General features: G+C 35.2%; 2 protein-coding genes and 1 pseudogene across 2 annotated transcripts in view; 1 reads left to right on the plus strand and 2 right to left on the minus strand.

Annotated features, from left to right (window-relative positions):
* Window positions 1–13,664, plus strand: part of LOC114297896 (thioredoxin-like protein CXXS1) — a 104,510-nt gene extending 90,846 nt beyond the window's left edge. Inside the window, exon 3 of the mRNA XM_028242374.2 lies at window positions 13,307–13,664. Coding sequence (XP_028098175.2) covers window positions 13,307–13,459 — 153 coding nt within the window. The 3' untranslated portion in view covers window positions 13,460–13,664. The remainder of the gene's footprint in view (window positions 1–13,306) is intronic.
* A 2,096-nt stretch (window positions 13,665–15,760) lies between these two features.
* LOC114297891 (G-type lectin S-receptor-like serine/threonine-protein kinase At1g61490) overlaps window positions 15,761–25,334 on the minus strand; it is a 95,229-nt gene continuing 85,655 nt past the window's right edge. Inside the window, exons 2-6 of the mRNA XM_082886844.1 lie at window positions 20,065–20,270; window positions 17,748–17,958; window positions 17,147–17,384; window positions 16,376–16,529; window positions 15,761–16,275 (exon numbers count right to left, since the gene is read on the minus strand). Coding sequence (XP_082742970.1) covers window positions 15,973–16,275; window positions 16,376–16,529; window positions 17,147–17,384; window positions 17,748–17,958; window positions 20,065–20,270 — 1,112 coding nt within the window. The 3' untranslated portion in view covers window positions 15,761–15,972. The remainder of the gene's footprint in view (window positions 16,276–16,375; window positions 16,530–17,146; window positions 17,385–17,747; window positions 17,959–20,064; window positions 20,271–25,334) is intronic.
* On the minus strand, window positions 21,686–23,054 carry LOC145798982 (cysteine-rich repeat secretory protein 38-like; annotated as a pseudogene).

The following is a 25,334-nucleotide window of genomic DNA, read 5'->3' on the forward strand; positions in this document are numbered from 1 at the left end:
CAATCAATAACAGCCCGGTATGACGATAACCAGTCCATACCCAAAATAACATCAAAACCCTTCATGGGCATGACAACAAACGGAAAAGGAAGCCTATAATCGGCGACCTCTATATCACATCCTCTAACACCCTGTTTCAGGATCAACTCACCACCCAAAGGCGATACCACACAAATAGGAGATGCTAACTGTGCTAACTCCAATTCCAAAACAGATGCAAATGCAGCAGATACAAAAGAATGAGATGCACCCGTGTGTATCAACACATTAGCAACTGAGTTGCAAAACAGAAAAGTACCTCTCACTACTGATGGAGCCGGTACTAAATCCTACGCGGTAACAGCATACACGCGCCCCGTAGGCCCCTGGTCTACCTGCTCACCTCTCGGAGCAAAAGACTGCTGCACAGACTGGGATGACGAAACTCCCGGATTGGCCCTCGAGGCCTGCACAGACTGAGCTGGCTGAAAACCCTGCGTCTGCCTAGAACCAGACGCTCCCGAAGTGGCACTCAACTGTGGGCAAAACCTCTTCATGTGCCCAGGTTGTCCACACTGATAACAAGTCAAGAGCTGCCCCCTGCCCAAACTCTGACTCTGCGGTCTAGCTGAAGAAGAAGCAGCTTTCTGACCCCCACCCTTCTGCGGGCAAACAGAAACCTTGTGACCCAGCTGGCCACACTTGTAACAAGTGAATTCCCCCTGACTGCCTCTCCCCGAGCCTACACTCGGCACTGGAAAGGTCGATCTAGAGACTGCACCCTGAGACTGCTGAGGGTTATAACCCTTCTGTCTCCTGCCATCACCCTGACTATCTTGGCTCCTCTTGGAGCCTCTCTGACCCTCATCCTCCTCCTGCATCATAAGCTCCATATGAGCTGCAGCGTCCACTAGGTGTCTATACTCTCGAATATAAGACCCACCAATTCTCAACTTGAGGCCCCGCCTCAACTTCCGCTCAAACTCATAGCAACGGCGTTCCTCAAACGCCACCAGTTCAGGTGCAAACCTAGACAGACTGGTAAAAGTAGCCTCAAACTCGGCCACTGACAAGCCCTGCTGATTAAGCCGGCTAAACTGATCCCTCAGCTTCTCCCTAGCTGCTGCTGATAAAAACCTCTCCTGAAAAGCATTCACAAACGCCTCCCAAGTACCACCAACACGAGCTTTCTCGTACTTCCACCATTGACCCGCATCTCCCTTCAGTTGGAAGGATGCCAAGGTCACTTTCAGTGCTCCGTCCTCGATGCCAAGCATCTCAAACGTCTTCGTTGTCTGTTCGAGCCATTCATCTGCCTTAAGCGGCTCTTTAGGATCCCCCATAAACTCGTCCGGATTACACCGAAAGAACTCCCTCTTCAAGAAGGAAGGCCCTGTCTCAGCTGCCTGATTCCCAGCTCTAAGAATACCCAAAGCTCCCGCTATCTCTCTGGCCAAGGCACCCATAGCCTGCTGACCTACTGGCTCGGCCACAGTGGCCTGCCCAACCCCCTCCTGTACTGCCGGAATCTCACCAGGTAACGGTACTTCCTGCCTCGCAGGTCTACCACGCCTAGCACCTCTTCCTCGTCCTGACATCCTAATAAAGGCAACACAGAACATTAGCACATTCATAAATGTGCCGAAACTAAACACTCACTAAACACTCACGTCCTAATACATGGACAACTGTAATTCACTCCACATAAGCACATAAACACATAAGCACTTACGAATTTCATTTCCGGATAATGATAGTCCCGAGACGTTACTAGAGTTCCGGTTAGAAACAGCATTGATCAAGTGCTTTTCCAACAAGACTCCCAGAAACTCAAGGATCCAATCAATATCCCAGAAATTAAATCCCATACCCACATAGTCACATAAGCATGTTATCACTTAAGCCCATAGCATATGATACCACATTTAAGTCTCTATCAAGCGAGACAAACCCATTGTGATCCTAATCACTTCCCACGTACCCAAAGTATTCGAACCCGGTACGCTCTGATACCAAGTTGTAACGCCCTCAAATACGACATGCATTTACATATAAACTAACCACATTCCTTTATTTCATTGAGTTTCATTACATAAGTATTACATGTTAATATGAAAACAAAATGCCCTACGGGCTTACAGCTTTCCAAGTTAACACTTGGTTACAACAAAAGAGTACTAACTCGTTTACACATTAAGCCCTTGGCTTGAAGTTACATGTAATACATCAAAAGTAAAACAACTACACTATGTCCGCCTCTAGCCTCCCAAGCTATGTCCTTGGAGGTGGCATGCATCCTGTACCTGAAAATGATATTCCCATATAGGGTGAGCCACAGCCCAGTAGAAATGCACTAAACCAACCATGGACAATGACTAAAACATTAGCAATTGATAGTTGGTCAACACTGATACAATCACATAAATAACATATTTATGTCAACGACTTACAAGTCCCAATTACTTTTCATTTTCCCTTTAACAACAGATAAGCATACTAGCTCTATCATCATTTCCACAGATATGTATAAAAACTATATCTCACATTCAGATAAGCATAAAAACTATATCCACATTCTCAACAGATATGTATAACAACAATATCCACAGATAAGCATACAAGCTGTATCCACACTTCACAAAGATAAGCATATGAGCTCTATCTTCACTTCTCTAGACAAGCATATGAGCTGTGTCTACGGAGTTCATCCCCTATCTCCTCCCAATACCTATCCGGTTTAGAGGTACATCCCCTATCTTCCCCTAAACCGCGGAGTACATCCCCTATCTCCTCCTCTACACATAACGTATACAAACACAATGGTTCTATATACAATCACCCAATACATACAAATAATGTATTCTATCAACCGTCAAGTTCCATGACACATTTCATTGATTAGTTTCAGTTTACCTAATCATCATGCATTGTCTACAACAATCACGACTATCCTCCACCGATAGCCCAAAGCAGTTATTTCTAAAACAGAAAATAAATGCACAAATGGATATTCAATCAACATTTCATTTCTTCATTCTTCTCAATTAATTATCCCAATTAATTAAACAATGTAGTTAGGGCAATTCCCATAATTAACATTTCAACCCTTAGGTCCCATTTTCATCAATGATTCAACAATCATTCCATTCTTTTCATGCCAAACATGCATCTAGGTTTATTAAGAATAAAACCCCAACTTTTGTAAAATTACACAAAAGTACCAATCTTTCACAAAATTACCAAACCAAGCCTGTCACGCCCTCAAAGATCGATATAAAACTGCATTTAATACACCCTTTAGTCAATATGAATGGAATGTCATGCCATTTGGTTTAAAAAATGCTCCTAGTGAATTTCAACATATCATGAATGACATATTTAACCCATTTAGTCATTTTTCAATTGTTTACATTGATGACATCTTAATTTTTTCAAAATCACTTAGTGAACATTGGAAGCATTTAAATGCATTCTATTACACCATCAAAAGTCATGGTCTTGTCATTTCTGCTCCTAAAATTAAATTATTTCAAACCAAAGTCAGGTTTTTAGGATACGATATTCATCATAATACTATCCTACCCATTAGTAGATCCATTGAATTTGCGTCCAAATTCCCTGATGAAATCCTTGATAAAACTCAATTACAAAGATTCTTAGGTTCCCTCAATTACATTGCTGAGTTTTATAAAGACCTTAGGAAAACTTGTCAACCTCTATTTGATAGGTTAAAAGATAATCCTCCTCTTTGGTCTTCTGTTCATACTTCTATTGTTAAACAGGTCAAACAATATGTTAAGTCTCTTCCTTGTCTTGGTATTCCCACTGAAAATTCATTCAAAATTATTCAAACTGATGCCTCCGATATTGGTTATGGTGGCATTCTCCTTCAGCAACTTACTCCTCAATCATCTGAACAAATTGTTCGATATCATTCTGGTGTCTGGAATAAAGCACAATTTAATTATAGTACTATTAAAAAAGAAATTTTATCTACTGTTTTATGTATTCAAAAATTTCAAGATGATGTTTTAAATCAAAAATTCTTACTTCGTGTTGATTGCAAATCTGCCAAATTTATTTTAGCAAAAGATGTTCAAAATCTTGCTAGTAAACAAATTTTTGCCCGTTGGCAAGCTATTTTAAGTATTTTTGATTTTGATATTACCTATATACCTGGTTGTCAAAATTCCCTACCTGATTTTCTTACCCGGGAATTTTTACAGGGGGGTAAGGGATGACTACACCATTTACTGCTTACCATAAATCCCGAATTACCTATTTCAAAACCCTTATTAAACAACTTACTCATCGCATTCACCGCCTCAAATCAGCTAGACCCACTACCAAACGAGCCCAATACATCAATTACCACCAAATTCTAGCTCGCCGCAATTTACTTGCTCACAACTACAATTGTTTACACCGTCATCAAGATTATCTTGATCTCCTTTCTGGTTGCTAATTACTGTTTATTATTCCACAGATGTCTCGTCCAAGGCCTCCTTCAAAGGCTTTGGCCTCCTCTTCCAGTAAACCAAATCAACTTATTGTCCCTCCTCCTTTGGAGTCAATCACCCCATCCTATTCACTTGACATGACCAACCGTTACCAAGCTCTTGGTAACCTTTGTCGCCCTGATTACTCTATGGCTTTGGCTTCTGATCCTTTTGCTCCCAATCAATCAGTTTCAGTCACTCCCTTCCCAGTTAACCCAGTCCGTTCATCCAAAACTGAATACACCAAATCACATATTACTAATCTCTTCTATAAAGAACCTAGTCACCCAAAGAGCCAACTCCTTAATGACATTGCTAAATCTTATTTTGGTCCTGGATGCCATTTCACCCTTTCACATCCAGAGAAAACACTCTCCTATTACAAAGATATTTTGCTTCAGCATCAATCAATCCTGATCAAACCAATCCAAGATCGCACTTATGCTTATAAGATTCTGTACCATTCCATTTACATTCACAACATTGTTTCCTTAGCTGAATGGGGTCCTCCATACCAGCTTCGTGATTTGCCTGGTCATTCTATTCAGTATAATTACCATGATTACATTGATGCCTGGTTCAAGATTTTCTTGTACCAGAATGAAACTTTTAGCCATTCTTGGTTCATTTCATTCGATCAAAAATTCAAGTCTGAATTACCTTCCTGGTTTCTGAGATGGTGGAGTCACTATGGTGCCATTTCAGATATCCTCCCTGATAATCTACTTGAATTAATCAACTATTTTGCTGCTGTTTACCCATTCACCACTCATCAGAGATCATTCCCACTATTGTTAATTTTTATAGCCAAATACAAAATCCCCTGGATATTTAAATGGCATTATGGGATTGATGGTAACATAATTATCCGACATCACTCAGTCAAATGGTGGGCTAAATTCAATTTGCCCCGTATATTTGAAATTGTTCACGAGGAATTTCCATCTAGTCAATATGCTCCAACTCCTGCAATGGTTAAAGCCCAGCAGATCCCAACTGCTGCAATCAGTCACGGAAGCCAGCCCAGCCTTCCTCCAATCAATCTTGGAAGCCCCTCATCCAGTGGTTCCAAGCCCAAATCCAAACCAGTTCAGTCAACACATTAAAAATCAAAGGCTAAGTCCAAAGCTTCTCCAGCTCCGGCCCAGCCCAAAGATCAGCCCAAATCCAAATCAAAATCCAAAGCAAAGGCTAAGCCCATTTCACCTCCTGCTCAGCCCAAAGCTAAATCAAAGGTCAAGCCCAAGTTATCTAGAGATGAACTGCTCCAATTAGCAAGACAAATTACAGATCAAGCTGAAGCCCAATCTGCTTCCAGTTCAGACCATTCAGACCAGTCAGAAGAAGGATCAGTCAGTTTGCATTCTTCTGAAGAATCAACTAATCAGTATTCAGGCCCAGAGTTTCAAGATGCTCAGGACCCATTTGCCTAATCAACATAGGATTCTCTATAAATACAAATTAGCTTCAATCAATACTCCTTTGAGAAAAGCTGCTAATTTATATTTATATTGATTCCTTTAATCACATGCTCCACCGAAAGTGATGAATAGTAAAAGTTACTGTTCACTTTTACTGTTCACTGTCACTATTCACCCAATCAACTTTTGTTTAAAGCCGCTCAACTATTCAATCAATTAGCCGAAAGCAACCGACAGCATCTACTTTTCACATGCTCGGCCAGCTGCTTTCAGAAGTCACATGATTAACTGTTTTGCTTTTTATTTCTTTATATTGTAATCAATTGTAAGCATTCAGGCATTCTTCAATTTTCTTCTCCATTTCTGTTGTAAGAAAAACCAGAGTGTGCTGAGAGCCTTACAAGCTTCCCCGTTGTACCCAATTAAAGATCCTTGCAGTTCGTAGAATTGTAAGTTAGTTTCTGTAATTTAATAAAATGTTTATTTTGAATGCTTTGATTAAATGTTTTCAATTATCATCCAGTGCTTAGTTCTTATCTGATGCGTTTTGATTTCGTAATCCATCTCCTTCATATATAACTGCTGCGTCCGCCTTTAGGGTATCAGAGCCAAGTGATGTTGTATCCTGTTTCTAACTGTTTAGCTACTTCTGCTCAAAGTCTGACTCGTTTGTTTCTAACTGTTTACCCAGTCCGTTCACTCCCTTCCCAGTTAACTGCTGCGTCCGCCTTTTTGGTATCAGAGCCAAGTGATGTTGTATCCTGTTTCTAACTGTTTAGCTACTTCTGCTCAATCGTTTTCCTTGTTTGTTTAATTAATCTTGTTTTCAGTTCGTCTTAATCACCCACAAGATCAGTCTGCTTTATCCACCTAGTTTAAGTCACCCACTTCTTCCCAGTCTTCTGTAAGTCCTTCGATTTAGGCAGAGTCAGACTTTGGGGTTTAAAGATAGGGTATGTATGTACACTAGGTATGTGGTAAAATTGACAAGAATAGGGTATGTATTAAGATATCTGTAAAACTGGTTAATTAAATCAAAACAATGAATCGATTATTTAGAAGTAACTCATCAGTCAGTTCTAGGTCAACTACCTTGCCTTCCATACCTAATCCCGGCATCATAATTAATGAAGAAGATGTTGAAATACAAAATGATCAAATTAATTCTGGATGGAATATTCCAAAACTACCTATTAAAGAAATTTATAAAACTTCTTTTATACAGGATGTTTTTAAAGTTACTCTCCATGTTAAAACAATTGAACAAGTTTATGCTTTAGAAAAACCCAGAGAAACCTGTCAGTTATTTGATAAAAAATTAATCAAACGACATATGGATCATGGTTACAATTTTATGCATATTGGTTTAATACAAATTGGTGTCAATCCATTAACAATGATAGGACAAAATACTTCTGTTTTACTCTGTTTAAGAGATGCTCGTTTTCTTAATTACAATGCTAGTTTAATGGGAATGATGGAAACTGGTCTTAATAAAGGTCCCGTACATTTTAACTGTTTTCCTGATTTTACATTAAGTTTAAGAGATCCACATATTCTCAAGGCATTAACACTGAACATTCAATTACATGGTGAATATACTGAAATGCTAGATCGATATATTCAGCAAAATGAATATATATATATATATATATATATTCATTTTTACATAGAAAAACAGAAAAAAGTTAGTGGAAAGAAAGAAGAAAAATGGTTGCCAAAATGAGTGAAATGCTCTATTTTTATGGGTTTATTGTGTGTTTAGGATTGACTATTTCAGTAGCTATTTTATTGATTTTATTCCATCTTTAGTAATTTTTTCAAAAAACTTTAGACTTTCAAATTTTACTCAGCTAGGTGAACCAAAAAAGTATTGGAAAATTAACAATACATCCTCCATATAGTTTGAATAGTAGAAAAAGTCCAATATAATTTCTCTTCTTAGTTAAGATCCTTCAGTGTTATTATTTTAGTAACTTATATTGTTTAAGAGATTTCAAAATTTTTAAATTTAATAACATTTTATTTACATCTTCATTTTTTGTAAAATTTATATTTTTAGAATCCTATTGATAAGATCTTTCAAACAAGATCCATGAATAATATTATAGCGATCCCGGTATTCCCTGTTATTATTGTTTAACTGTAATCTGGACTCGGTTCCGTAGATTCGTTGTGGTCTTATCCTCATTTCTATCCCTTACTCTTTGTGTTAGAGTTTTGGGCTGTGTTGGGCAAGTTGGGAATAAGTTAGTTGTGTTTTAAAGCTTTGAATTTTTGCCCAGGTTTTGGTCTCTCCGCTCGAGCAGCGATTTGACGCTCGAGCGGGCTTTTGTTGTTGCTTTTCCGCTCGAGCGGCAGTTTGGACGCTCGAGCGTGAATTTCCTTCTCTCAGCATTTTGGACGTCTGCAGAAAATTCTGGGATAGTGCATCCGGCGCTCGAGCGGATCTTTGGATGCTCGAGCGTGAACCTGTGTCTGACGCTCGAGCGGGGTGTTGTACGCTCGAGCGGACCTGTTTTTATATCAGTCCGTGAAATCACTTTTTGATCACTTTTTGATTTCCTTTCTCTCTCTTACTTTTTCAAAACCTCCATTGGAGAGCACCTCACTCTAAAACCTAACTTCTCTCTTAGGATTGATCTAGCTAGAGTGTTTTCCTCACCTTGGGCCTTTGTAAGATGTGTGTTGATCGTCGAGGGCTTCGTTGTGATCCAAGAAATTTGGGATTTGGAGCACTTTGATTTCGGGTCATTTTCTCTATTTGAGTTCTCCATTTGAGGTAGGGATTCTCCTTGTTTCTTTTCAATACTTCGTCTATAGATAGACATGTGGTAGTTTTTGTATTGCATAAAAATTGTATCATGTTGGATTTGTGAAAATCATGGGACTGAACCTTGGGTTGGTTGTTGAATTTGGGTTTATTATCATTAGTTGTGGTTTGGGCTAATTGGAGTGTTAATTAGCATGTGGTTGTTGAAAGGAGAGGAAACCCTAATTTTTTTTATTTTATTTGATTTAATAAATTAATTGAGGGGTTTTGATCTTTGGGCAAATACTTAGGTATTTTGAGTCTTAATTGTGGTTATTATTGTTTGTTGATGTTAATTGGGCCTTTTTGGTCAATATTGAGAAAGAGGAAGGAAAAATCCTAATTTATTGTTTATGACTTAATTTGCATAATTAGTTCGAAATGGCTTTGAAAAGAATGTAGTGAATTTAAATGAGTTATGGCTTTTGACCATGGGAATGATTTTGTGAAAACAAAGGAAGTGGAATTCATTTTGTGAAATGGGAAAGGTATTTTGAAACAAGTATAAGAAAATTGGAATGTTGTATCTTGAGTGTTGAACACACTTGTGTGGGGTATAGCTTTAACTACCATGTTCATGTTGTTGCTGAGTTTTGTAATCTCATGTTAGTTGGGTCTGTTAATAGATGTACAATATGCATGCATCTAGAGATTTTGTCTTGGTCATCGGTGGAGGATGATACGGTTGCGTTGAATTGTTGTGTATGTATTACACCATTGTTGATTGAACATCGTATGTGATGAAATGCTGAATTACATTATATTTGTATACTGGTTGGGGAGAAGAGAGGGGTTGTACTCCAGTGTGTGTGAGAAGATAGGGGATGGACTCCACACACCTATGTGTTCATATATATATACACTGCGCTTATAATCAGAGGTATCATACCCTTCCAGCTAGCGCCTGGAGAACTGACGCGCTGATAATCTAAGGTACCATACCCTTCCAGCTAGCGCCTGGTAAACTGGTAGATTGTTGTGAGAAGTGTATCTTTGGCTTACTACGCATATAGCTAGTAGAGCAGAGTTGTTTTGTTATTGTTTCAGTGTATCTGGAAACATTGTGGATTGTATTGGTTACAGTGTTGGAGGGACGAGTTGTCTCATTGATTTATTTTATGCATGTAGTTGAGTTGTTATCTCCCTTTTTATAGAGGTGTGCATGGATAACTATGATAGAAATGGGGATTGAACTGAAATGCCCTTTTTTCTTTTGGAAGTGTAAAGAAAATCAAACATTTTAGAAATATGTTTTGAAAAGGCACATCTGTTGTGTGTGTGGCAAATGGGAGAGAGTAATGGCCTTAGTGAATCTATTTTCCTAAGTAGTTGTTAATGTTATAAAAGATTGGGAATGGGGGTTAATGAAAGGAAAAAAGAAAGATGAATCGCTTATAGCGTTGAATTAAATAGTTGTTTTCGAGAAAAGTTCATATATATATATATATATATTGTATAAACTGTCACATTATTATTCTAGTATGAGAATGAGTGTTCATGATCATAGCTATCTGTAATGTTGTTATTGTTGAGGGCCATGTTGAGATCCCTACTGGACTATATGTTCATCCCACGTTGTTGAATCTTTTTCAGGTATTAAGCAGGTTGAGCTGCAAGATTTGGATCTTCTTATTTGTTGGCCACGGGGCCTCTTTGTTGTTGGCGGAATGCCATTGTTGTAAAAGGGTTACACCCTTCTTCTTGTACCTTAAGTGATGTAAGCCCAAGGGCAATTTATTCAGTATGTTCATGTAATGTTTACTTTGCATACGAATGAGAGTATTGTTAATCACTTCTACAGATTGAATGTATGAGTTTATTTTCGCATGTTATCCTTGAAATTGAATTAAGTTAATGAATTTGGTAATGACTTCGAGTAATAAAAAGTGGGGCGTGACAAATATGAAATTTTAAAGAAAAAAATCCATGAAATTTTACTGAGTACTAACTTGGCCATAGAAATTTCAATGACTAGCCAAAATTTCATTGACTTTAATTAGTGAAATTTTGATAAAATTTTAATGAGTTGATCATCGAAATTTTTTTTGCCACTCGAAATTCACAGCATCGAAGTGCGATGACATGGGTAATCATTGTATGTTTAACCTCAATGGGACTTTAAATGTTGAGAGAGGCTTCTTTTCAGTTTACTGTGTAGATTGAAGTGTATTGCTGGGCTTGTGTAGCTCACCATTGGTCCTGTTTCGATAATCCAAACTGTTTAATGTATAGAGCTCGGCGAATACTTCATGGCTGCAAAAAATTAAGTTGATTGGATATCGGTAGCCCCTTGATTGAAATACATTTTTTTCAATGGTAAATATAATTTTGAAAATAAATTCTTAACAAAACTATATTCCAATCAAAGGCCTACTGATAACCGATCAATTTGATTTTTTGTAGGCATGAAATACTTGATGAGGTCTATACATTAACGATTCAAATTATTGAAATGTGACCCGCAATACACTCCATAGGCTTAACAATTTGCTCCAATCCACACAGTGAATTAAGAGGAGTGATGGAGATCCCCTCCAATCACCACCCCCCACACACATGTGGCAGGAGGTGATTGGAGGACAAGGGAAACAAAAAAAAAGAAAAAAGAAAATCCAACCAATAAGAGAGAGAGGGGGTCAAAGGGGGTGGAAAAAAAAAGGGGTCTTACACATTTTTGGTGAATTAAAGAGATGGCTCTTTCTTAAATGTTGTGAGTTCGGTGTGTTATTTTACTTCCATAGTGTCTAATAGCTTTAGTACAGGTGCAACTAATTGTGTCTGCTGAGGGTACTCTTGTACTCGAGGCATGTTCTGAGGCAAATGTCGAGTGGGGGTTGTATCTTCTAGAGCTGCTGTTTCCTTGAACCATCAATGGCCCATGGGTCAAGTGAAGGATGAGAGTTGTTGGTACAATCCGAAATACTGCAGAAGAAATAATGTAATCAATTAAGCCAACTTTAAACTTGTAAAGATGGCTTCCTTTGGCAATGGGATTATTGGCTAATTTAGTCACTAGAGATAAAATAGGTTAAAAAATCAATACAAAATGTCACATTCAAATTATAATCATTTCACTTTTTTTTTTCTTTTCTCATAATAGGCAAAAAAGACAATCTAAATAAACTTTTTAATCTCAAACTAAAATAATCAAAAAGTAAAAAGTCAACTTGTGCATTTCTTCTTGATATTATTCAAAGCCTTTTAAGACTTTTTTTTTTTTTTTTTGGGGGGCAAATGTTAGTTGTTAGTAATTAGATTAGCATCTATGAGAGAAAATCTCATTACCCTTGACGAAAAACCTAAATGTTTACACTCTCTTAATTCAACTCTCTTTAGGGAAATTGAACTTATGATCTCCTTAGGGACTAAGCCTTAAAAAAAACATGATGACCAATTTAGTACTAAAGTTTATAAATTTTAATAATTAAAATGTCATACTTTTTGATGATTTTGTAAATTTTTTTTTTTTTTGTAGGTACCACTGAATTTAATTTTCCTTTACATTTTTGATTATATTTATTTATCAGTATCTCTGTTTTTTTTTTTTTTTTTTTTTTGGGTGGGGGGGTAGATTGTGGCTCATTTTACAGCCTCATGGTGCATGCCGTCGGTGGCAATGAATCCTTTTATCGAGGAACTGGCATCAACTTACCAGGATATACACTGTTTCTCATAGTTGACGTTGATGATGTCAAGGTATCTTCATGATATACAGTTTCTCTGTGTTGTATTGTATTATACGATGGACTATATGAAGCATACATGTGAAATTTCTATTGCTAGTTAATGGCAGTATTTGATTGATAGTGATCAGTAAATCATTTTTCAAAACATTTACTCAAATTTGTTGGATCGGTGGACCTTAATAAGTATTGTTTAGTCAATCTTACTATTCACACAAACACTAGGTTTAATGGGGGGCTTTGGGGTACTTTCGTAATTCCTCAGCCAAAATTTTTTGAGTACTTTTGTAATTTCCATGTTGATTCATTGTAATCCTAATTGTATACTTATAAATAGATGTGGGCGCCTCTTTTAGGTTAAGAGAGTTGTATTTTTTCTGATCATTGTGAAAACCGTAACAGACGTGGACGTAGTTCTATTCTGGGGTGAACCACATAAATCCTTATATTCTTGTATGTGTGATTTGTTTGATTTATTTTTTTATTCCTTTATTATTTCATGTCTCACCGATCTTGGTTAGGAAGGGTGAATTCCTAACAAAATCTAGAATAAAAAAGTTTTAAGGATAAAAGACAAGGGGTGAATCTCACATCTAAGCCCCACCTCTTATTTGTGTTATATTACTATCGGTCCAATGGGAGGTTTGGGGGCCTTCTTCTTGTTTCCATGTTGCCTTAATTTTTGTACTTTCATAGATGAGGGCTGTCTCCTGTATTTGGTGAGAGAGTTGTAATGGTTTTCAGATCATAGTGAAACTGTAACGATTGTGGACGTAATCTTATTCTAAAATAAATCACATAAATCATTATATTCTTGTATTTTGTCTCACCAATCTTAGTTAGGTGTCATCAAATTCCTAACAAATAGCACTAATTGATTTATTATTATTTTATTTTTTTGGTTTTGTTTAGGAGGTAGCAACCAAATATGAGATAAAAGCCATGCCAACATTTTTGCTGATGAAAGATGGTGCTCAAGTTGACAAGATAGAGGGTGCCAATCCAGATGAGATAGAGAAAAGGATAGAAGGTCTTGTTCAGTCCACTCATGTGTATGTGGCCTAGTACTCAGACTATGCTGATTTTGTGTAGTTTGCAAAACATGTGGATATTATATTTTTGCTTTAAATTTGGAAGCTGACTCTGTGTGATTATTGCTTGTGTTTCAATCTCAAACTATGAAATATTATCAAAGATTGTATATAATTAGTGTCATCAGAAGTTTTGTGTGAAGTAATTTAATGATTTGGAAGTCATTCCAAAATCCCAAGATGGTTGTTAATAATTTTTTTCGCTTACATTTAAATTTCTTTGATATGTCTAGACATTATATGCATCTCGACATATCGTTATTTATTTTTGGTCTAGTATGTTTTGTGCTTTTTCTGCATTACTATACTATGATCATTTTCAATTTTCAAATCACTTTGGCGCCATTTTTAAGCACATGAAGCGGGAGATAAATGAAGGAATTGGGCAAGCTTATCTCAATTGATTCTATAATTAGAAAAAAAAAATGTAGGGAGATTAGAGAAGGAATTTGTTTTTTATTGTTCTTCATTCACCTCTGTTAAGAAAGTTCATTGCCTATTTAGAAGTTCGATTGAATTTGAATGGATCAATTTGCCTCTCACATAGAATTGAATAAGCCTCCTTTTTAAGGGAAATGCAAAAACTAGATTACAAGTTAGTCATAGAATGAATCTATTCCCCACAGAGATAGAAAAGATGTTCAATTCCAGAGTGGTTAATTTTGCTATTTAATCATATTTAATGTTGTCTAGTATATGTGTATTGGATGATGAACCAAGTAACATGAACAAACACAGACAATGATAATTTAGAGAGAAAAAAAAAATACTAATAAACTCAAAACTGAATAAAGTCCGCATAGGGCAATTCCTTGCTAACCAAAGCTAAAAAAAAAATCAAATATAAAAATTATAAAAAATAATAGTGAATTTGGACTTAAATTTAGATACTAAAGATCTTAGGAAGCATGCTAAAACAATGACAATGAAAACAAAATTTTTTTAGACAAAGTAATAGCAAAACAAAATTTTTTAAAATGACAAAATTGCAAAATTAAGGATCTAAACAATAAAATTCATCCCCTCAAAGAAAAGTGCCTTGGATCAAGGCAAAGCGGTGTATTTTGACTGTTGTGCCATTTCCAGTCGAACGTGGCCCTTTCAGAGTTAATCCGCCAATATTAGCCTAAACACTTAATTTATCGTTTGGGCATCATGTGTCCAAATAGGCCACTTGGTCTTCCTTTCCATATTTCTGTATGTAAAATCTAACTCTATTCATAAGAAGAGTAAAACAATCACAGCTGAATAGAAAATTACATTTGAAAGCAGAGGTAGTTTGCCACACTTCATTTGCAAGCAAATTATAGGAAGCAACAGCAAGTATACCCCTTATGCAGGAAGGCAAGTGTAAAAATATGTATACCCTCTCCCACATTTGATAAAAACACACGGTCACTCTGACATTTAACACGAAAGAAGTTAGAACTAGTGTCTGAGACCAATGTTTTAAAAATCAGACCGGTGAGCGAACCGGAAAAGAGATTAGGTGGACGGGTCATCGGTTCAACCATCGGGTTGAACGGGAATCGAACCGTGACGTAATAAATATATTAAAATTATATTTAAATAAAAGTATAAGTAATAAAATTATAAATTAAAAATATTAAATTATCTTAAATATTTGTCCTAATATTTTTTTTACTTAAAAATATAATAATATATTTTAAAATATTATTAATTTCAATTTTGGAAGATGAAATCAAATATTTAATATTCCCTCCATATGATTTTAATTCAAATAATTTGATTGAAAGGAGAGCAAAAATTTTGGAGGGATATCAAAATTTCAATATTCCCTCCAATACATTTGATTGAATCCCATATGCATTTCTTGAGTCTTTTTGAAATAATTTTTTTCTTATAAATAGGTGAAAACTTTCACAATAATTTCATCAAACTCTTAATGAGATTCCTCACAAGAAGAAACCCTTGAAAAAGAGTTTCAAATTAAAATTTTCTTATATTCTTATATTATATTATATATATATATATATATAAAATAAGAAAGAAAGAAAGAAAAGATAGAAAATAAAAAACAAAGAAAGAAAAACTAAAAAAAAAATAAAAAAATCAACCGCTGGTTTTCCCGGTTCCCACTAAATACGCCGGTTTTTAGTTTTGGTCGGTTTAGAGGGTATGTCTGGACCAGAACCCCGACCGGTCGACGGTTCAACCGGTCGAATCGGCCGGTCCAGTCCGGTTTTCAAAACCTTGTCTGAGACATAAGGAACAAGTTAAATTAGTATACTTATCAATTAATGGAAAAAAATGGTAATTAACTGACATATGCCACATTCCACATTTCAATTTTCATATGATAGATACACACCTAGTTAGCAAAATTTCTAATTAACAAAATGGTAATCTCGGTGATGGATATAAACATTACGTGTGTTCCAAGCTTGGTTAATATACTTCAAAAGCCTCTCCACTCATTGCCAATTGGTTTTGAATTGGATGGATTAAGTGTCCATCCGTCCATGTCTATTCTCGGGGGAGTGTAAGTGGTACACTCGCAGGTTCTGTTCCTTCCCCGGTAGATGACCATTGATCGGACATGGGGAATCTACCAACAGAGAATGGAGGTTCAGATGGCTTGGCAATCTCTGTTGATTGGCCTCCAAGCATGAAAGCAACTTTTGACATCGAGGGCCGATCATCAGGGTTCTCTTGAACGCACAACAATGCGATGTTAATCCATATGGCAACCTTTCTTACAGGACAACTGTCGATCAAGTTTCTATCTATCAACTCTTGAGCTTTGCCATCATTCCATAGTCGCCATGCCTGTTTGTAATCATATCCAATTGAGTTCAAAAATTTAGAACAAAAAATAGAAATTTTGATCGTACCGAAGTTCAACAATTAGATGAAATGACCAACATACATTTTGTAAAAAGCCTTCGGTGCGTGCTGGGAGGTTGAAGCTAGCACTGTTTCTTCTGCCACTTATGATTTCTAACATTAGAACTCCAAAACTGTAAACATCAGATTTTACTGAAAATATTCCCTCCATTGCGTACTCTGGTGCCATGTATCCGCTGTCCAAAGCAAAACATTGAATTAGAGATGAAAAATGATGAAAGCAAAATTACTTTAGATATTACATGGAGTGAAATATTATGTATAGATTGACCTGGACATGGGCGGTGCTACATGTACATCTAATATGGTGACATTAATTGACCCCATGAACTTGAAAATATGTATATATATATATATATATATATATGTATGATATTTTAAATAAACTTAAGACAATTCTGCATACTTTAGATAACAGCACCTTTGAGAGAAATTTCATCACACACACAAATAATATAACAATTTTAGAAGTAAATAAACCAAGTCACACACAAGGCCTTGCTTCTGCATCTTTAGGCTTTGAGCTTTGATGCAAATTCGAAGTTTTTGGGTAAGTGCAAATTCGAAGTTGTGAATGTATAAAAGTATAGAATTTGAAATGTGTAGATCAGATTTATTATGGTATGTCCTACATTAGACAAAGTTTAAATTTACACCACACCTCAAATTTTGGACACTTTCTAGGTACATAGATATCTTTTAAAATCTACAGTTTCCCATGAGATATATATATATATATATATATATATTTTCTTTCTAAAAATGGATAAACTTCAAGGAAGAAATGACTTACTATGTACCCACAATTCTGTTGGTGCTGGCTTCAATTTGGTTACCATAAGAAATCCTGGCGGTGCCAAAGTCTGATATTTTTGGGTTCATCTCATCGTCTAATAAAACATTGCTAGCTTTCATGTCTCTGTGGATGATTTTGAGTCGAGAGTCCTCGTGCAGATACAAAAGTCCCTTCGCTATTCCAGTGACTATGTTTTCTCGCTTAGCCCAGTCTAGTTCCTTACATTTTGTAGAATCTGACAAAAAAAAGAAAAAGAAAAAAAAAAAGAGAAGAGGTTAATGATAGCATCTGTTGATTACATTTTTGAATTAGACCAAAATGACAAATTGTAATGTAAAGTTGTCTGGCTAAATTCATTAAAAGGAGAGAGATTGGTGCTATTTGGTGCAACTTATATTCTAAGTTAAAGTTGATAATCCAAAAGTGCCACTCTCTCAACTTTTAGATAATTAATTTTTTTTAGTTTATTTAAGCTATTTCTTTCTAATAAATGGTAAGCGAAAACTGCGCCAAATAATATGACACAGACTTTTTGAATAAAAAAAGCTATAAACAGCTCAAATAAGTTGCATCAAACAGCCATAGAGAAAGCACAAACCGAAGAGGAAGGCATCAAGACTAGTGTTGGCCATATACTCATAGACTAGGAGCTTTTCATCTTTCTCAATGCAGCAACCTAAGAGCCTCACAAGATTTCTGTGTTGAAGTTTTACTATCAACTTGACTTCAGTCCTGAACTCTTCAAGACCTTGCCCAGAGTTGCTTGATAATCTTTTAACAGCTATTTCTTTCCCATCATGAAGCTTTCCCTGAATAATAATGCATTTCAAACAAAATTTCAACCAGACATGAAATATGTTTATTGTGGTTCCTAAGGTATGTGTTGGGTACAATTTAGTTTTAATTTTGTTACTTCACACGCATAATACCTTTAATTTGCTTCTTCTGTTAATTTGATCACTCTAATTCTAATTGCATCAATTTTATCGTTAACCAACGAGATTTCTGATTGAGCAGAACTCTTGCACCTCACTAGGAGGTCAGTAGTTCAAATCTCTTTCACCTACATGTGGGCCTTATTCCGCGTGTGGTAACTGAGCCATTCTCTCCCACTTTGGGAATTTCTTTGTAAAGTTTGTATTTGATCTTCATTATTATAATTGTAATTCATTGGTTTTCATTGTAATATCTTATATGAATCAAATCTTTAAAAAAAAAATATTCATGATTTTTTTAATATTATGTTAATTTAGTCTAATTGATGATACTCCTTAAAAATTAGACTGAAATTAAGAGGTAATGAAACAATCTACGCTCTCTCCTCAAAATGATTGAAGGGTTAGTGTCCAATTTGAAATGATTCATTCATTTTTAAAAGGACCATTTTGCTTTTCACTTCTATCTAATTTCTTAATAACTGTTATCCATTAGATTAAATTATTATAATGTGAAAATTTAAGAAAAATCATATCATGATCTAGGGACACCATGTGGTTATGTCCTTGACAAATCACAAATCATCCTACCCTCTACCGTTCTCCAATTACCCAAGACAAAATCATGAACCCCACTCTATTCACCAATCAAAACACACCTGGAGCACCACCTGACCATGCCCTAGGACCACCAAATAATTTTTCAAAAATTTAAATGACAAAATTGATATAATTGAATGTAATAGATAAATTAAAAGAACCACGACCCAGTTTTTAATTTGAGTCAATCTAACTCATTTTCAAACCAATTGTAACCAGAATGATAAAAAAAATAAAAGAAGATACCTTAGTCCCTAAACTATACATTTCGAGTGACTTTAATTATTAAAAATTTATCGCTTTGGTCCTTAAACACTGATTAGGAAGATGAAATATAAATTTACAATGTTAAGAGATGCAATTGACAAAATTAAAATTTTGAAATATTAAAAATTTATCACTTTGGTCCTTAAACACTGATAGGAAAATGAAATATAAATTTACAATATGAAGAGATGAAATTGTAAAATTAAAACTTTGAAGAAACAAATTGACACAATACACGTAGTTTAAAGACAATAAGTAAATATTGTATGGTTTCGTTAGGAATCTGGACGAACACCGGAATTAGACTAATACGACTTGAACTGAAAAATGTAAGGATAAAATTAACAAAATTAAATTTTAAAAGATCAAAGTAATGAGATCTCATATCACAAAGACCCTATTTGGTAGAACTGTGGGAAAGTGCTTATAGTTTATGCCTTAACAGCTTATTGCTTATAACTATGAACATAAGCTGATTTCTGACTTATAAATTAAGCTTCTCCTGCCCCACTCAAAGAATAAGCTGATTTCTGACTTACAAAAAGCTATAAGCTGTATTGTTAAGCTAAACCAAACACATCAAAATAGCTTAAATTAAGCTGAAAGCTGAAATAAGCTGAAAAAAAGCTGTACCAAACAGGGCCAAAGTGGTGGTACACAATGACTAGGCCAAAGACCCTGATTATGCAAACTTTAAGGATCATAGGCCATGTTTCATGTTTGATTCACAAGACTAATAGTAATGGTATTAATAATCCCATCAAATTAGTATGGTTCAATATTTAATTGGATTAGTAGGATAAATTATCCTCTTGTCCATTGTTTGATTTGCATTGGATAAAAAAAACATATAGATGTAAAAGAGTCTATGTAGTTTATTTGCCAACTCAGGATATATAATCCCACTCCTACCCCATTACTAATAATTCTGCAAATTTGTTAGATTAATTATCCATTGAATTATTAATCATAAAACAAAATTTTAAAACAAACACAGGATTATGGGACCCACGGATTAATAATCTCACTCTCATGTTCTAATCATTTCAATCAAACATGCCCATAGGGTATATTTTATCGATTATATTAATGTTGAGCAAAAATGTTTTCTACCTTGTAGACAGGACCAAAACCACCTTGTCCAAGCTTATTTGCGTCAGAGAAATTGTTTGTAGCAATCTGTAAAGTAGTTAGGTCGAAGTAATGCATATCTCTACTGTCATCTTCATCCTGAACTTCCAACCCTTTCACCATGAATCGCTTCGTTGTTTGAGATTCCATATTGTTTAACAAAATTTCTTGGCTCATCCCTTGAAGAACTGCATTCAATATAAAATTAGCATTGGTATCAATTTCACCAAGAACAGAGCACTACTAATTCCGATGCCTCCAAATTTGTTGCATCTTAGTCTTATTTAATTACACAGCTAATTCTTATTCAATTACACGACTAATTACATAATTCTTTTTTGAATTTCATTTTAGTTTTTCAAGTTTTGTATGTGGTATTTTTTCATTGAAGAGAACATTCTATAAAGGGATCATATTGCAACAGAATTGAACATATATGATTTAAATTGTCCAAATTAAAACTATAAGGACTAAAGTAAAACTTCAATCACTAAAGAGTCCAACAATATAATTTACCCTAAAATATAAGAAGAATGTGAAAGATTTGCTACTACAAATTTATCTTCCATCAGTTGTAGTGAATTTAACCTGCTAATTCACCAAAATTGGCTTGACACAATTTCATAAAAAGAAGGTGCTTCCCCTAATCTTTCTTTATTAGGGTAAATTACACATTAATCCTTATAGTTTAAGAGAAGTGTCAATTTGAACAATTTGATATCTACACTTTCAATTTTGTTGCAATGTGGTTCTTACACTTCCAATTTTTGTTGTAATTTTGGTAGTTTCAATTTTTTATTACACTGGTGGTCCTTATAATTTGTTTTAAATTTTACTTTGGTCCGTAATCTTTTTTCATTCCAAATTTTAATGATGAGGGAGGGACCGCGTTGAAATAAAATTGAAAGCGCAAGGACAATTGTTAAAATTGAAACTATGAGAATCAAAGCAAAATTTCGTTCAAACTAGAAGGATTAATGGTGTAATGTATCATTCTTTATTATATTAGTATATAGTATAGATGAATAAGACTTGAATTTATGGGTAAATTATATCATTAATCCCTATAATTTAAGCAAAATATCACTTTAGTCTCTATAGTTTCAATTTGAAAAATTTAGACCCTACACTTTTAGTTTTGTTATGATATTGTTTCTCCATTATGTGCGTTAACATTTTTAACCGAAAAAGATTAAATGCAAAACTAGAGAGACCAAAGTAAAATTCAAAAGAATCTAAAGGGAACTAGTGTGATCCTTATAATTTCTTATGAATTTCTCTTAGCACCCTTTAATTTTACATGCGATTTATTTCTGTTTAAAATTTTAACAGTAATCGTCAGAGAGATTTCATTGCAACAAAACTAAACGTATAGGGTTGAAATTATTCAAATTAAAATTACAACAATTAAAATGAAATTTCGCTCAAATTAAAGTAAAATCGAATGGACTAAATGCACAAATTATCCCCCACAGTATACACTCTACTACATTTGGTTCCCAACAATTTGATTTTGTTGTTGTTGTTGTTGTTGTTGTAAAATTATGAACTAAATACTTTGGACACCAATTGATATAATTAGCCCCTAAAAAAGATATGATGATCAAGGGCTAACCTTCTCGTGCTTCCCTTCTTCTGCCAAATAATCGGTAAAAGTAGAAACCAAAGGTAACAACTAGGAATGTACTAACTGGTACAGTGATAAGTACTATCTTTGTTGTGTTCTCCCCCGCATTTCCTGCCAGTTAAGTATGCAGATTAATGTTACTGAGTGGGCTAACACATTGATCTTAGGGGAAATAACAAAAAATCAGTGATACTTTTGAAAAATAATTATAGATTCGTGATAAACTTTACACACTTTAACGATTAAAGTCATAAGTTTTTTTCATGAATTTGTAATTATTTTAGAAAAGTAATACTGATTCGGTAAATTCCCCTTGACCTTATAACTAAGAGAAAAGTTAGGGATCATGAAAAAATTTTCATGAAAATAATCATGAAAGATTTATGACTCTTGGATTACCTTGATTAGTGTGTGGTACTTTATTTTAAGTGTAACCCAAGGGTCATAAATCTTTCATGATCATTTTCATGAAATTTTTTTCATGATACCTAGCATTGCTCTATAACTAATTAATATCAAGAAATTCTTAACCTGGACAGTAAAATGGGAACGTAATCAAATAATAATTACAGAACCCTACTTGTCCAAAGTTTTAATTATGCAAATTTCATCTCGAACTTGGAACATCTTTAACGCTACTATATAACTAGAAGATAATATAAAATATAAATTTTATTTTGCCTATCAACAGGTCTAACATGTCTTTTGACTCACCTTTGCTTGTAGTAGTAGGCATAGGCGGAGGCACCGGTGGAGTCACGGGCAGTGTAAGGAAAGGATATTCCTCATACCTCAGATTGCAACTGGGTGCCAATATACGCCACCCTTTCTTCCCTTGGCAACATTCCTTGGAAAATTCCTTCAGAGTCGTCAAACACGTATTACAAGCTTTACCACTTATATCTCTACTACACTGCACCATCCCATATCTGTGGCGTGTACCATCACTTTTCGTCACAGTTGATTCATCATGTTCATGCATCGTCTGCGTCTCAACGTTCAATATCATACTGGACATTAAATCAAGCGCGAGATAGTTTGGATCATCAGGCGAAGTAGTATTGCCGACATTCCACATCCAAACTCGTGGATCTGTTTCTGCAGTTCCAAAGAAGTTATCAACAGAGTAATGTAACATGCACTCATCGTACCATATGACTGCCCCGTTATTAGATTGGCATCTAGAGGGTTGTTGGATTTCTTGAATTGCAGCCTCCACACATTTCTAGCACATATCAGTTGCAACATCGCCTCTGCATAGGTAGAGGTCGTTCAAGTTATTGGATGTGTCCTTGTAGAAGGTGTTCTTATGGGCTGCTTTGGAGGACAAAGAGCCCAAGAGGGTTTGTCACGCCCCACTTTTTATTACTCGAAGTCATTACCAAGTTCATTAACTTAATCCAGTTTCAGAGATAACATACGGAAATAAATTCAGATGTTCAACTAAAAGAAGTGAACAACACTCTCTCATTCGAATACATATTAAATACAACATGAGCATTCTAAATAAGTTGCCCTCAGGCTTACAACATTAAATAATCAAATGAAGGGTGCAACCCTTTATTACATATATAGCATTCCGCTAACAACAAAGAGGCCCCGTGGCCAACAAATAAGAAGATCCAAATCTTGCATCTCAACCCGCTTAATACCTGAAAAAGATTCAACAACGTGGGATGAACATATAGTCCAGTAGGGATCTCAACATGATCCTCAACAATAACGACATTACAGATAGTTATGATCATGAACACTCATTCTCATACTAGAATAATAATGTGACAGTTTATACAAAATATACATATATATAAATATATGAACTTTTCTCGAAAACAACCGTTTCAATCAACGCCATAAGCGATTTATCTTTCCTTTTTCCTTCCATTAACCCCCGTTCCCAATCTTTTATAACATTAACAACTACTTAGGAAAATAGATTCACTAAGCCCATTACTCTCTCTCATTTTCCATACTTACAACAAAATGACCTTTTTGTTTGAAAACATGTTCACAAAGACCCCATTTTCCTTCACACTTTCCAAACTCTCAAAATGGCATTTTGGTTTGTTCCCAATACATTCATATCAATACATGCACGCCTTAAATAAAAGGGAAATAAAAAATCATCAACATGTATATAATCCACAAATGAGGCAGCTCGGCCTTTCAAAACTGTAACCACCGCAACCCATAACATACTTAGATACACTGATGATAACAATTAAAACTCTACTCTACCGGCTATACGCACAGTAAGCTAAGGATACGCCAAGCGATAAGCGAGATAATAACTCATTTTAAACAATTCATACCTCATAATAGATACACATTTTAGTACTGTATCAATCTCAGATAAAAACACTTCCGTACTTCACAAATGATACACATTTTAGTGATGTATCAATATCAAACAAAAACACTTCTATACTTCACAAATGATACACATTTTAGTGCTGTATCAACAACATGTAAAACACTTCCAATATCAATAAGCACACATATAGTGGTGCTAATGGAGTCCATCCCCTATCTCCTCCCAAACAAAATCCGGTTTAGAGGTCCATCCCCTATCTTCCCCTAAACCGTGGAGTACATCCCCTATCTCCTCCCACACAAAACAATGTATATAAGCAATTATCATGTACAAATTCCTCAATACAACAAAGCATAAATAACAAGTGTAATACATACACATAAGCTATTCAATAATGTTTACCCAACACAAGGGTAACGCATACATCACAATTCAACACAACGATGTCATCCTCCACCGATGACCAAGGACAAAACCTCTAGATGCATGTATATTGTACATCTATTAACAGACCCAACTAACATGAATATGATAGTTTAAGCTATACTCCACACGAGTGTGTTCAACACTCAAGTTACAACCTTCCAATTTTCTTATACTTGTTTCAAAATGTCTTTCCCATTTTACAAAATGAATTCCACTTCCTTTGTTTTCACAAAAACATTCCCATGGACAAAAGCCATAACTCATTTAAATTCACTACATTCTTTTCAAAGCCATTTCGAACTGATTATGCAAATTAAGTCATAAACAATAAATTAGGGTTTTTCCTTCCTCTTTCTCAATATCGACCCAAAAGGTCCAATTAGCATCAACAAACAACAATAACCACAATAAGGACTCAAAACACCTAAGTATTTGCCCAAAGATCAAAACCCCTCAATTAATTTATTAAATCAAATAAAAGAAATTAGGGTTTCCTCTCCTTTCAAGAACCACATGCTAATTAATACTCCAATTAGCCCAAACTGCAACTAATGATAATAAACCCATTTTCCAACACCCAACCCTAGGTTTTTCTCATGATTTCAAACAAATCCAACATGGATATGATTTTTATGCAATATAAAATTACCACATGTCTATCTATAGACGAAGTATTGAAAAGAAACAAGGAGAATCCCTACCTCGAATGTAGAAACCAAAGAGAAGAAGAACAAAACTCGGAAGTGCTCCAAATCCCAAATTTCTTGGATCACAACGAAGCCCTCGTCGATCCACACACTTCTTACAAAGGCCCAAGGTGAGGAAAACACTCTAACTAGATCGATCCTAAGAGAGAAGTTAGGTTTTAGAGTGAGGTGCTCTCCA

Source organism: Camellia sinensis, chromosome 9 (genome assembly GCF_055761805.1).
Source record: "Camellia sinensis isolate YWXY chromosome 9, ASM5576180v1, whole genome shotgun sequence".
NCBI lineage: Eukaryota > Viridiplantae > Streptophyta > Magnoliopsida > Ericales > Theaceae > Camellia > Camellia sinensis.